The sequence below is a fragment of the Carassius carassius genome, chromosome 27, assembly GCF_963082965.1.
Source record: "Carassius carassius chromosome 27, fCarCar2.1, whole genome shotgun sequence".
Taxonomy (NCBI): domain Eukaryota; kingdom Metazoa; phylum Chordata; class Actinopteri; order Cypriniformes; family Cyprinidae; genus Carassius; species Carassius carassius.
In genome coordinates this window covers 24,171,220-24,185,964 of record NC_081781.1, presented here as the reverse complement: position 1 = coordinate 24,185,964, position 14,745 = coordinate 24,171,220, and the positions used below count along the sequence as shown (strand labels likewise).

General features: G+C 40.9%; 1 protein-coding gene across 2 annotated transcripts in view; it reads left to right on the top strand.

The window, feature by feature from the left end:
- Nucleotides 1-14,391, top strand: part of LOC132107053 (E3 ubiquitin-protein ligase TRIM9-like) — a 36,935-nt gene extending 22,544 nt beyond the window's left edge. The window contains exons 6-11 of one of the 2 annotated variants that reach the window (XM_059513197.1): nt 946-1,014; nt 1,212-1,372; nt 4,286-4,424; nt 8,934-9,237; nt 12,564-12,726; nt 13,539-14,391. In XM_059513197.1, coding sequence (XP_059369180.1) covers nt 946-1,014; nt 1,212-1,372; nt 4,286-4,424; nt 8,934-9,237; nt 12,564-12,726; nt 13,539-13,583 — 881 coding nt within the window. In that variant the 3' untranslated portion in view covers nt 13,584-14,391. The remainder of the gene's footprint in view (nt 1-945; nt 1,015-1,211; nt 1,373-4,285; nt 4,425-8,933; nt 9,238-12,563; nt 12,727-13,538) is intronic. The other variant, XM_059513198.1, reaches the window with a different exon arrangement.
- Nucleotides 14,392-14,745: the final 354 nt, after the last annotated feature.

Sequence of the window (14,745 nt, the reverse complement as noted above, 5' to 3'; positions counted from 1 at the left end):
TAATCTGGTTATGCTTTAAACGTTTTGGATTTGAGACAATGCATACCATGCATGTTCTTGTATTAAAACAGATAGATGGAACACAGCAGAGCTGAACAGAAGGTGCACTTTTACAAGTTTACCTAATACCAAAACAATGTCGTAGGATTTTTTAAAGAAAGTAATACTTTTATTTAGCAAGTATGCATTAAATTGATTAAGAGTGACAGTAAAGACTTTCAAAAAGATTGACAAAAAGATTTCGGTTTCAATATAAGTGCTGTTCTTGTGAACCTCCTGTTCATCAAAGAATCCTAAAAAAGCATTGGTAATAATAAGAAATGTTTCTTGAGCACCAAATCTGCATATTAGAATCATTTTTAAAGTATCATGTGATTCAGAAAATGTAGCTTTGCCATCACTGGAATACATTTTTAAAATATACATGGAAAAGCATAAAAAAAATTGTAATAACAGTTCACAATATTACTGTTGATTGCAATATTCATATAAATTCAAATCATTTCATTTTCATATAAATGCAGCCCTGGTAAGCATAAAAAGTAGCACCTCTTCTAAAAAAAGGGGGGGGGGGTCAGTAGGGAGAATACAGAAATATTTTTCAGAAATAAATAATTTGTGTAATTAACAGTTGTTTATGAGTAACTAAAAAAAAGTTCCTCAACACTGGTTGCCACTGTAATAAAGCTAATAATATAATATGAATTTGTTGCAATGAGATTCTTGTTTTTCCATTTAGAATCTGGACTAGTAAACAACAGGTTGGAAAATGGCAATTAACCAGTTTTGGGGAAAGAAAACCAATCTTGAAAACACAAATTCACATCTTGTCAAATAATCTGGATTACACAATCCAAAAATAAATTCCCAGAGGCAAATGATCCCCACAGTTTTACCTCTAGACTCACACATGCAACACCTTCTTTGTCCGATATCATCTTTCAGATGGTCAGGAGGCTGCTTTATTGAAACAAATGCATGCAGGTGACCAGAAAGAGGAGGAGAGCACAGGAGGTATTTCAGAGCTCCCTAAAATACTCGACCCCTCCCAAACCCACAGCCCCTTATCCTCCGTTTGGCACCAGTGACTTTAAGGAAGTGCTTATTCCCATGCATGATGTCACTCCATGATTACCCCGTTTAACCTTGTGATGCTTCAGTGTATGACAGTCATCTTAAATGTGTACTCTGTTAATATTTTTGTCTTTTAGCGGAGACCTCCACAGTGCCTCCTGCACCGCTGTTGCAGTTGGAAAAATGCTGCATGCGGAACAACAGTGCCACTCTGGCCTGGAGGATAACTACTGTCCAAGCCCTGCCTGTAGAGGGTTATGTGCTGGAGCTGGATGACGGGAATAGTGGGCCTTACCGGGTACATCTACAACATTTTTATCATTTAGCAGTCTTGAAAACAAAGAAATCTTGCAATAATTTTTTACTCTGAATGAAATCAACTCATATGCACAGTTTTCATTCTTGTGCTGATATAATTTGTACTGAATCAAGACTTTTGGGCAGGACATTTTAAAGAGCTTGCTCCCCACTAAAAACAGCCAATAGTGTTTAGTTTCTCAGTAAACAGCATTTTGATTTGATATTTGTGTAATGGATGCAAGCTAGTCTGGTATGCAATAAAATTGCTAGCCTTCCATGTGAATTGGTGCTAATTAAATCCCATTTGAAGCGGTGCCAGTAGAACCAGTGGCATTGGTGCCGTGACCCGGACAAGAGTGAGGTTTAAAGGAGGCCAGCTAGGACGAACTGTGCAGCTAAACCTTACTCTTCTGGACTCAAGAAGATTTGCACTACCAACTGACACTAGTGGTTGTGGTCTTTAAAGGGATAGTTCAACCACCTTCATGTTGTTTCAAACCCATGAGATCTTTGTTCATCTTCGGAACACAAATTAAGATATTTTTGATGGAATCTGGGAGCTTTCTGACCCTCCAGTAGACAGCAAAGGTTATACCTGTGACGACTGGGTGAAGGAGAAGCTGGAAACAAGTGCGAGTATGAACAATATTTAATGAAACAAAACAAAACGAACAAGAATACAAACAACGCTGGGAAGACGACAATCCAAGATGGTGAATGCGGTGAGTAATCCAGATGGTGGTGGAGAGTTGGCAGCAGGAGAGGATGGCACAGGAACTGCGGGGAATCGAGCCGAAGGTAAGTGGTGATGCTTGTGAAGGTGCGATGAGTGGATGAGGATCCAGGGGAAGACACGGACATCCAAACACGGAACAACACAGAAGCAAAGAACAGTTACCAAAATGAAAACGCTCTCACAAACACAAGACTTGAGCCAAGCCATTATATAGGGAGAGAGTGATGAGTGACAGCTGCTGCTGATGACAATTAACGGAGACGCCCACAAGCTAATCAGTGCAGACGTGAAACACACAGACTTCACCACAAAGTGAAGAGTCCACACCACACCGTGACAGTACCCCCCCCCCCCTCTAAGAACGCCTCCTGGAGTTCCCAGAAGGGCCTACCTGCTGATTGTAATCATCAATAAGGGAGTGATCCAATATGTCCCTAGCAGGTACCCAACTCCTCTCCTCCGGACCGTAACCTTCCCAGTCCACCAGGTACTGGAATCCTCACCCCCTCCGTCTCGAGTCCAGAATGCGATTAACCGAATAAGTCGGTTCCCCATCAACGAGACGCGGCGGCGGGGGAACCGGAGTAGGCGGATTAATACGTGCATAAAACACGGGTTTAATTTTGGACACATGAAAGGCGGGGTGTATCCTCCTGTACGCTGGAGGTAGTTTGAGGCGGACTGTCACCGGACTAATGATCTTGGTGATAGTAAACGGGCCAATAAATTTGGGAGCTAACTTGTTAGATACGGATCGCAGAGGAATGTTATTGGTAGAAAGCCACACTTTTTGACCCACGACGTAAATGGGAGGCTTTGACCGGTGGCAATCGGCCTTGGCCTTAGTGCGCTCCCTCATCCGGAGCAGAGTCTCGCGGGCTCTGGTCCAGGTGCGGTGGCACCTCTGGACAAACGTGTGAGCGGAGGGGACCGCGACTTCAGATTCCAGACTTGGAAAAACTGGTGGCTGGTAACCTAAGCTGCACTGGAACGGAGAAAGGCCCGTGGCTGACACTGGTAACGAATTGTGAGGCTACTCCACCATAGAGAGTTGTTGGCTCCAGGAAGAAGGATTCTTGGAGACCAAACATCGCAACGTCCTTTCTAAATCTTGGTTGGCTCGCTCAGACTGCCCGGTACTTTGGGGATGATTACCCGAAGACAAACTACTGACACTACTAGCAATTTACAAAACTCTTTCCAAAATTTGGATATAAATTGAGATCCCCTTTCAGAAACCACGTCTACCGGGAGGCCATGAAGCCGAAAGACGTGATCTAGGACAGTGACCGCTGTCTCCTTGGCTGTCGGTAATTTGGGCAAGGGAATGAAATGTGCCGCCTTCGAGAACCGGTCCACTACGGTCAAAACGACCGTCATGCCATTAGAGGGCGGGAGGGCGGAACACACAGACTTCACCACAAAGTGCAAAACCCAGAGATCACGGTTTACCAACCGTGCCAATACCATGTTTAAGGTCCAGAAAGGTAGTAAGGACATTGTTAAAATAGTCCATGTGACATCAGGGGTTCAACAATAATTTTATAAAGCTATTAGAATACTTGTTTGTGCTCAAAGAAAAGAAAAATAACTATTTTATTCAACAATTTCTTCTCTTCCCTATCAGTCTTCGACATGCGTTTATGACAGTACCACTATGTGTGCACTGTGGTACTGTCATAACAAAAATTACATACCTCTCGGTTTCCTGGTCTTGAGTTTGGTAATACATTTGCTGTCTATGCAGGGTCAGAAAGCTTTTAGATTTCATCAGAAATATTTTAATTTGTGTTCAGAAGATAAACGACGGTCTTATGGGATTGGAATGACATTAACTATAATGTGTTTGTTAGAGTGTCCACCTCCCATGCAAATTGAAATTGGTGGGAATCTCACTTAAAGCGTCAGAATTCAGACCAGTTAACTCTGTGCCGTTAAATCCTCCGAACTGCTTTTCCAAAGTAAGGTTGCAGGAAGCTTTTTATGTTATCTTGTTTTTGTAATGCTTAAAACTCTGCTTCTCTTTCAGAAATATGTAGCTTATTTTATCATGCATGATAAACGTGCAGTGTTGTCTTATCTCTTGTCTTACATGAGATCATGCTTTACCAGATGCTTTCTATTTTTACCTTACACCTTGTCTGCTTTTTCCATCTTTCCCTGTCCATGTTTTAGGAAGTCTATGTTGGGAAAGAGACCATCTGTACAGTGGACGGCCTTCATTTCAATAGTTCATACAACGCTCGAGTCAAAGCGTACAACTCTGCTGGCGTGGGAGCGTACAGCAAAGTTGTTGTTTTGAAAACGTCTGATGGTGGGTGTTTTTGTCGTCGTCTTCACACAGTTTCTTTCATTCACTTTTAATAGAGAGTTCTCTTAAGCTTCTTTTCTATCTATGATGCTCATTCACACAGCTTTCCCATTATATATTCCCTTTCCTCTGTGAATCCCTGCTGTGGATGCCTCTCTTTAATGAGTGCTTTATAGGAAAACTCCTGTTATTTCTTTTTAGCTACTCTACTGATCAAACTCTATCTATCTTATAGGGAATTCATTTGACTGAGTGTATTTAAAAAATGCTGATATTTATACCAATATTACTGAGGCTTTTCATTGTTTGTACCACTCCATTCCACTTCTGTACGTTAATGTTGAACCACCAGAGTGACTTTCTATATGAGTGAGTCATTGAATCATTCACACAACCAATTTGTTCAAAAACACTGACTCTGCTGTAGCTTTTTTGGTAGAACTGTTTTCTATGGCTGAGCAGTAGTAGACAAATTAAAATGCACTATATTGTGTGAATATGATATTAAAATAATAGTTAACTCAAAAACTCACCATCACCCTACTCACCCTCAGCCCATACAAGATGTGTTTGTTTATTCATGGGAACAGATTCTGAGAAATTTGCATTACATCACTTGCTCACCAGTGGATCCTCTGTAGTGAATGGGTGCCATCAGAATGAGAGTCCAAACAGCTGATGAAAACATGAAGCAAACGCAATGAGTCCAGTCCATCAGTTAACGTCTTCTGAACCAGAGATTTGCGTGTATGAAACAAATGCCTCATTAAGACTTTTTAACTACCAAGCATTTGCTAAAATATGAGTCATCTATCCATAATATTGCTCTTCCCATTGAAAAATGTAATCTTGTCTGAATCAAGAGAGAAAAATGCAGCACAGTTCAAGCATCGTTTACAAGCAAAAACAGTCAAAAATTGTTCTAAACAAATATTTCAGTGGATTTTTATAAGAGAGGATAACAGTGGACAGACTTTTTGACTGTTTGGACTCGCATTCTGATGGCACCCATTCACTGCAGAGGATTCATTGATGATCATGTAATGCTACATTTCTCAAAATTTGTTCCAGTGAAGGTCTTGGATGACCTGAACTTGTGTTTTATCTTGTGAATAGAACTTGTAAAATGTTTACTATACTCTATGTGTTTCTTAACTTTCCACAATATCTTTACAGTGTTCACCTTGAATGAACATGGCTAACTTGTGCTTATAGCTTGGAATGTGATAAAAGATGGCAAAACAATTTAATTTTTTTTCTTGATGTTTTTAGAAATAATTTCATATTTAGCAAAATGGCATAAAAACACTGATCCCTAATTGAGGAACACAGTGGGTAAATTAACACACACATTAACTATGCGTATGACCGTTTTCAGTGATTAAGATTAAAATGCATAAATGTTTATGGAAAAAAAGATAATTATTTAGATTTATTGCACTATTTATAGGTGTATATTTAAGTCCTGTGACTGGCTTTTAAGTTTTGCGCCAATAGAGGACTGTTAGAATTAAGATCCTAGTTATAGTTACATTGGCAGGTTCCCTTTCAGTCGGTCACTCTCGACGCCACGTTGGTGACCGGCGAATATGGGATATTGCTTCGATAGACCAATCTACTTCGAGTGTAAACTAAACGAGCCAATGCACATTGGCATGCAATTATTGCATCCAGCTGCCGCTGATCACTGCGTGAGCAAAAGAAGGCAGCAGATGCAATGCATTCCAGCTTTTTGCTTCGGAGCCGAGCGTTAGTATCGCTCTGCTCAACTGTGTCTGCTGTGAACTACGAGTTCAGCACGCTCTTGGAAGCTTCGCATGTTGACGAGACGGCGCTTCAGCGGCGGTCGTTCCTGTGTCGAGTGGATTGCACACTTCAGGCTGCACTACCCCTGTCGTGTTGCAAACGGCCAATTCCCCTGTGCGCCTCAGCACTAAAAGAGCATTTCCTAAAGAGCAAATTTCTCTAAAAGAGCTTCCAGCAGTAGCGCGGATGGTTTGAGGGTCACAGTGGTGGCTCACCAAGTCATGGACAGCACCTTTTACCAAGAGCACTGTCTACGAGACACGCTTACGCCTTGAAGACCCCCGAAGATTGCGGTCGTGCTGTCCTTTCTGCAGCAAGGGCTGGAGCGACGGCTGTCTCCCTCCACCCTCAAAGTCCAGGTTGCTGCTATTGCTGCGTACCATGACCCCATGAATGGGAAGTCTTTGGGTAAGCATGACCTCATCGTCAGGTTCCTTAGAGGGGCCAGGAGGTTAAATCCATCCCGCCCCCCCCCTGTATACCCTCTTGGGACCTGTCTCTAGTGCTTAAATCACTACAGCAGGGCCCATTCGAGCCTTTGCATTCAGTTGAGCTAAAGTTTCTTTCATTGAAAACTCTGCTCCTGCTTGCACTGGCCTCCATCAAGAGGGTAGGGGACCTGCATGCATTTTCGGTGGACGATTAGTGCCTAGAGTTCGGGCCGGCTGACTCCCAGGTAATCCTGAGGCCCCGGCCTGGCTACGTGCCCAAGGTTCCCACTACACCCTTCAAAGACCAAGTGGTGAACCTGCAAGCGCTGCCCCTGGAGGAGGCAGACCCAGCCCTGGCTTTGCTTTGTCCCGTCCGAGCATTAATGTGCTATGTAGACCGGACACAAAACTTCAGGACCTCCGACCAGCTCTTTGTCTGTTACGGAGGCCGGCAGAAGAGGAGTGCCATCTCTAAGCAGAGGATGGCCCACTGGATTGTGGATGCTATAACCCTGGCTTATCAGGCTCAGGATGTGCCCTGCCCGTTCAGGTTGCGAGCTCACTCAACTAGAAGTGTTGCATCCTCCTGGGCGCTGGCTTGTGGCGCCTCGCTGACAGATATTTGTAGAGCTGCGGGCTGGGCGACCCCTAACACGTTTGCTAGGTTCTATAGCCTTCGTGTAGAGCCGGTATCCTCCTGTGTTCTCACCTCAAACGGGTAGTGGCACTGAGAGGCCCCGGTTAGTGTCGGCTTGATTAAACTGCTCCAGAGTGTCCGTACTGTAGACCCTGTTGAGATCCTCCATCACCCTAAGCAGCTGGACGCGACGGAACGTCCGGCGCCAGGCCTTCATGATGTATCCGTGAGAACCATGGAAGGGTGGGTTCCATATTGAGACCTAAGCGGTACTCGTATGTGTATTATCCACGGTATAGCCTTAGAGCCCGTGTTTCCCCGGCAGACTTCTGCCTTCCCAAGAGGGTTTTTAATCAAATTTCTCCGTATACTCCTAAACGGATACTATATGTGTATTTGCCTCCGAGACCTCCTTCCGGAAGGATGGGGCTTCCGCAGCGACCCGTTTCCAAGCGGACCAGGTACGTTTTCCCAGTGTTATCCAATCTCACCCAGTGAGGTAGTGCTTTGACAACGGTGAGTGGAGCTACTTGTTCTGAGCCCCGGCCTACACCTAATGGGGCGCAGGCGGCTCGCACAGGGCACTGGATGGGGCAGCACCCATGACACTTTGAAAGGGATCCCATATTCGTCGGTCACCGACGTGGCTTCGAGAGTGACTGACTGAAAGGGAACGGTTTGGTTACGTATGGTAACCCTCGTTCCCTGAAGGAGGGAACGGAGACACCACGTCCCGTCGCCATGGTTGCTGTACGCCGCTGAGCTGCCGGGTCCCCGGCTCAGCTCCTCAGCGAAAAACTGGAATGCATTGCACCTGCTGCCTTCTTATACTCACGCAGTGATCAGCGGCAGCTGGATGCAATAATTGCATGCCAATGTGCATTGGCTCGTTTAGTTTACACTCGAAGTAGATTGGTCTATCGAAGCGATATCCCATATTCGTCGGTCACCGACGTGGCGTCTCCATTCCCTTCATCAGGGAACGAGGGTTACCATACGTAACCGAGACGTTCTAGATTGCTACACAAACCAGGGGTCCCACAGGAGATGTTCAGTTAACACAGGACTTTCTGGGGTTTGATGCTAGATTTGCCTCACAGGCCCTCTGCTACCACAAATCTTCTAAGAGAGCATACTAGCTTCAATATTTCATTCCTTCAACTCTTTTAATAATTAATGTCTCACTGCAGGAGTGAATATTTGTAGCTATGTGTATGATCAGCAAATTATGATGACTAAACTTAACCTCTTTTATATAGTTGCTGAAGGAGCTGAGAACATTTTTTCTGGGAATATCACAAATAAAACGATGCTTTTATCTGTCAGATATAACTGAAATAACTGTCCTAAAATTCCCTTGGCTCTGTTTTTTAAATCCTTACAAAAAACTAAACAGAAAAAGCCTTTTAATTCACAAAGAAAATGGTGGATTTTAAAATTGGTGCACTTTTTTTTGTTGCAAAAACAGTTTGAGAAACAGCATTAACTATTGTCAGTATACAGTGTACAGCAATGTCAGTCAAATGCTGTGAGATTCTATTCTGAGTAATCTTAGTAACCTCTTTAACTGAAAATATTTTTTGAACCACACTGAATTATTCTGGCTTTCACAAACTTTATTTGATCTTTCCTCTCCAGTGGCATGGTTCACCTTTGACTCTACATCAGCTCACAGAGACATTGTCCTATCTAATGAAAACCAGACTGTGACTTGTAACAGTTATGATGATCGTGTGGTACTTGGAACGGCTGCCTTCTCCAAGGGCGAGCATTACTGGGAACTTAGTGTGGATCGCTATGACAACCACCCTGACCCCGCATTCGGTGTGGCCCGGATTAATACTATGAAGGACATGATGCTAGGGAAGGACGATAAGGCCTGGGCCATGTATGTGGACAACAATCGCTCCTGGTTCATGCACAACAACTCCCACACCAACAGGTACGCTTCTTAATTTTTCTAGAGTGGTGATACATTTTTCAAGGTGGGCTTTGACAGATTTGGTCCACATTGTCTTGGACAGAAAAGGACCATCTGTTCAACAAATAATTTTAGTCTATTCACTGAAAGTCCACATAACCAAAATTGTCAAGCTGGAAAAGGTGAATACAGACAAGTATCCATATGAATTGAGAGGTTTAATCTAAGCCTTCTGAACAAACAACCACTTTACATGATGAAGAGTTTAATTTAGGCTTTATATTAATACATTTTGATCAATGCACATATATAGAGCACATCAAATATGGTCAATGGCCGCTCAATCGTACTTGCTGTTGTTGTCTATGAACTTCATAGAGACATCAGAAACATCATAGGGAGAAACATGTTTATTTATGTCCTAAAGATTAAAAAAGAAAGTCTTCAAGAAAGACTTGAGAATGAGTAAATGATAGAATTTAAGTTATTTGAATTAAAACTATGAATAATATGGATTTAAATCAGTGTTACAGGTTTTCTGTAGCTTAAACAGTAGAGGATGATGCTAGCAATGGCAATGTTTTGGGTTCAGTTTGCATGCAGCAGTAACTAATAAAACGTGTACCTTAAATGCAATCTAATGAACTGTTCACATAGAACATGTTTTTCCATTCCACTATTGTCTCTCTATGTAAACAAGCACTAGATGGATGTGTTCCTTCATTGCAATCATGTTTTGTGTCTTTTGCAGTTTCTTGCCATACTAAAAATGCAGCACTTAAGTTAAAATAAGTTCAAAGTTCAATGATAAGAAACGCATTTCAGAACATTCCATTTTCCCACTATTCCAAAATGCATTATGTGTGAATAGCCTCTTAGAAAAAGCATCTGCAAAGTACATAGATGTAAACTTGCTAAAATATTATAAGCAGAAGAGCAAGATAGGCAAGACAACAACACACGTCTGTGATAGTTCAGACTATGCTGTTGATGTATACACTATATTACAGTATGTTGGAATATTTTCATAGTTGTGGAGCATGATAAACAGTTTCAGTATAAAGGTTTGATTATGGATATACTGGATATGTAGTGCATGTAGACATGGTGTGTGTCACAGTTATGCTGATGCAGTGTCCTCTGGAGAGTATGAAAGGCAGGCTGATTAAAACACTTGAATACTAATGCAATGATTTAAAATTCTGTCTCTGTTTATTGATATAGAGGTGACTGCGAGGACATGCTAACAGTACTGATAGTGTTACACTTAACAATCCCTGATTTCGTATGTAGCCTGAAGCCAAGCTTGCTCTACTTCTTCTTTAGTCTTGGATCCACCATACTCTTAAAGGAGCTATGTGGAGGTTTTTACTTAAAAAATTAAGTAAAAAAAAAAAGAGCGTGCGCACTGAGAACGAGCAGGAGGCTGGCTGCAGTTCCTCTAATGGCCACTGGTGTCAGTAACGGTTAGACATTTCAGAACCTACACAATGCTCCTTTAAGAACAGTTTTTTCCTCTTCTCTTTAAAAAAAAATAGTTATAGATTTTTTAAGATGTCTTGTTTTCAGCATGTTTCTTTTATTATCTTCTCCTCCATCATCCAGAGGCTGTAAGCAGGTAAACCATTCAGATAAAAGTAGTTTGTAGAATCACTTATGTAGAAGTTTGCTAGTAACAGTTCTATTATTATCAGCTTTGTGATATTTGTTAGATAAGAGAATGTTCTAGAAACACAATGGTTCTGTTCACAACATTTTCATTGCTGAATGCAGCATGCACATTCAAGTTAAGACCCATTCAGACCAAGGATAAATATAACATTGAGTGTAACGTTTTAATAATCATTGTGATTCTTAAGTATAGAGAAGTTCACGACATAGCTTTAATGAGAAAAGACACAGAAAGGGATGCAGATTGTGACAAAATATAACAAATCCAAACACAAGGAGTCACATGAGGTTTATATGAAATGCATGTTAATGGAATAATTAACTCAAAAAAACAAACAAATAAAAAAAGTACACATCCTCAAGTTGTTCCAAACCCTTAAAATTTATATTCGCCATCAGAACACAAATGGAGATATTTTTAATAGATATTTTATAACAAAAAATGTTCATAATAAATAAAAAATTTATAAAGACATTGTAAAAGTAACCAAGTGATTTAAAGGGCACCTATTATGCCCCTTTGTACAAGATGAAATGTTGGTCTTTGGTGTGCCCAGAATGTGTCTGTAAAGTTTCAGCTCAAAATACCCCATATATAATTTATTATATTATTTGGAAAATGTCATTTTTTAGTTGTGTCTAAAAACAGAGCTGTTTTGGTGTGTATCATTTTAAATGCAAATGAGCCACATTTTCCCACCCCATCTCCAGAAGAGGTTTTTGTTTATATGTCTTTCTGCTTTGCATACAGCAATAAACAGCTGGTAGAAACTATGGCAATGCAGGGCTGTCAATCAGCCATCGTGGGAGGGGCCTAAACAATGTGATGTCATATTGCTTAGAGAATCAGGCCTAGTGAGACTGATTTGTTTTAATGGGGATTAGAAAAGGAGTGGGTGGATTTTTGTCACTGTAGGGTGGTTGTGTTCACACACTGCCAACACACATTTATGTCCAAACACCATGTAAAAGTGGATTTTGCAAAATAGGTGCCCTTTAATCCAAGTCTTTTGACGAGAGACGTCACTTTATATGATGAACAGATTTATTCAGATATGTGATCCTGGACCATAAAACCAAAATTGAGATTTATCAAATATAGTAAACAGAAATGTACTTGCTTGATCTGTCAGAACAAATCTCACTGGCTCTTGTCGAATCTCAAACTTGCTCACTTGATACATAAGAACAAACCTCATTGGTTCTTGCGCATCAAACAAACATACACTTACAATACTGAATATTATATAAAATTGTTGACTAAAATCTTGGTAAACTGAACCTTTAATAACTGGTGGAAACAGTGCCAATGTTAAGAAATACATAATATTTAGCGGCTTCCCTTGTATTCCTCAACATGTTTCTTTTAAAATGTCTGACCTTCATTACTCTATAAATATAAGTTGGTGTTATCACACTTGCAGTCATCCTGTCAAACTGAATATTAGCATTGCTGTGATTCAGAAGTAACATACACACTAATGTGTTGTGAGTAAAGTGGAGTCATAACACTTTGTTATTTACTCTAATCCAGCTCCACTCCAAATTCTCCATTACCTGCATCCTTCTCATAGCTCTACCCAGAGAGATCTCGGATCAAAAGAAAACACTCCTGTGTATCCTGAGTCGCTGATTCACTTCATTTGTCTCCTTCCTCTCCTCTGTGATTATTGCAGGGCTGAGGGTGGCATCACAAAGGGTTCGACTGTGGGGATTCTGTTAGACCTGACAAAACATACCCTGACCTTCTTCATCAACAAACAGCAGCATGGACCCGTGGCTTTCGAGAACCTGGAGGGTGTGTTCATGCCCGCAGTTAGCCTCAACCGCAACGTCCAGGTGAGCGGCCGATTCACACTGACACACACACTGCAGAACTCTCTAAAACAGAGCTTTTTACAGACCTTTTCCTTATTGGTGGGTAGCCATATGCATATGAAGGAACAAGAACAGTGCTGAGTTAAAACAGATGATAGAAATGAACAAACATACCTGAAACAGTTTTCATGGCATTTGAATTTTCCGGTGTATGCAGTCTCATGCAGAATACATCGCAGTGAAGTGAGCAAATTTCCTCTCATTAGTAATGTGATCCGAATTATATTGCTCTGAGACCTCACTCTTATTGTTACAACTCGATCGACTTAATTGCGATTAAAAAATCAGTCCGTATGCAGTTCGTAATTAATGTTGGTATATCGAGCTGCCCTAGACTGAACTGTGCAAGGGTGTGTGTCAATGAAATGCTGATTTAGCTTCACCCAAGTGACTTTGTGTGACCCACCTTGTCCCATTCTACAACATAGTTTGAAAACCCTTGTTCTAGTGACAACAGAACTCCAACTTAGCGAGTGTCATGGCTGACACCCAAATCCACTTTAATTTTCTTAATTAATAATACTGTTTGAGTCACGTCATTTAATGTAAGCTGTTGTATAAAAGCAATGTCACACTCAATATCTTTTATAGGGTGGACATCTATTTTTAGTTACACAGTGCTTTACATTAATCGAATCGTCTTGAACGTTAATAGATGGAAATATAATAATTTAAGGTGAATCATGATATTAATTTCCATGATTTCCATGCCTAGTGATCATCAGCACATCACATTTATCAACATTAATGATTTAAATTTGTCTTTTTTACAGGTGACTCTAATCACAGGTCTGGAAGTCCCTAAGAGCAACAAGTGAACATCGTGGACCAATAAGAACGAGCCAGACCTTTCTTGTTAGACAAATCAGTGCTCTACTCTGCTCTTATACTGCACTGACATATAATGCTAATATTAATAATACCCCCCCCCCATGGTCATATGGGTGATTTGCATTGCAGTGTTTACAAATCATTCCCATGTTTACAGAAAAGCAAATCGCGATGTCCCCACAGGGGACAAAACTGGAGTCTGACCAAAAGCACTTTGAAGTAGAGTAATGCCTCTTTTTCATACCTCCAACGAAAGATAGCAGTTTCAAAAACATATTTGGATTAAAACCAATTTATCAGCCATTTGTTAGCAATGGAACAGAGTGATCAAACGCAACTGATAGTGATCCAACAACTGTGAGACACAAATCTCAGGTTTACTCACCTTTAATGTGCTTCAGAAGCCCTCAGAAATATCATCACTCAGACCATGAATCTGGGGTGCTGGGATTGAAAAAGTCCCGGTCAAGCCAAAAGCCCTGCGTCAGATATTGGTGAAGTTTACAGTCTCTTCAGTTCATAGTTCCACAAGTAAAATTGTAAATCTTATGGCTAATATCACACTTCTGCTGAATAAGCTGCAAAATTTGAGGAAAAAACAACAACAATGATTGTAGCACAAACATTGCCGGATGAGTTACATGCTGAAGTGTAATACTTCATGTATGCACAATTCTTTTAGCAAACAGCACTAAAACACACAGGAAAAAGCTCCAGGTTTACAGAAATTATATAATACCTGCCACTGGAGACAGACTGTGCCCTCACCGCCAAGTAGACTCAGCCTTGGTGCTTTATATGTATGGAAGGCATTTTCTGCCAAATTTAAATAAATAAATGAAATGATTAAAATTAAAACCAGATTAACGATTTCATTACAGAAAACTGTACGCAAAATATGTGACAAAATTGAGAATGAAATTAAATGATTTCATTTTCACGGTGACGTACCTGTCAAATTGAAAAATAAAATGCAATTGGTGATTTCACATTTCATTTTCAATAGAGTCTCGAGGCAAGACTGCCAATATTAAAATGAAAAGCAAACTTGAAAAAGAAACTACACATACAGTTTTAACAAAGCTCTTTATTAACGCTCACGCAATAATAGTGACACAATTCAAATTTAAATGTAAATTTTACTTGTCA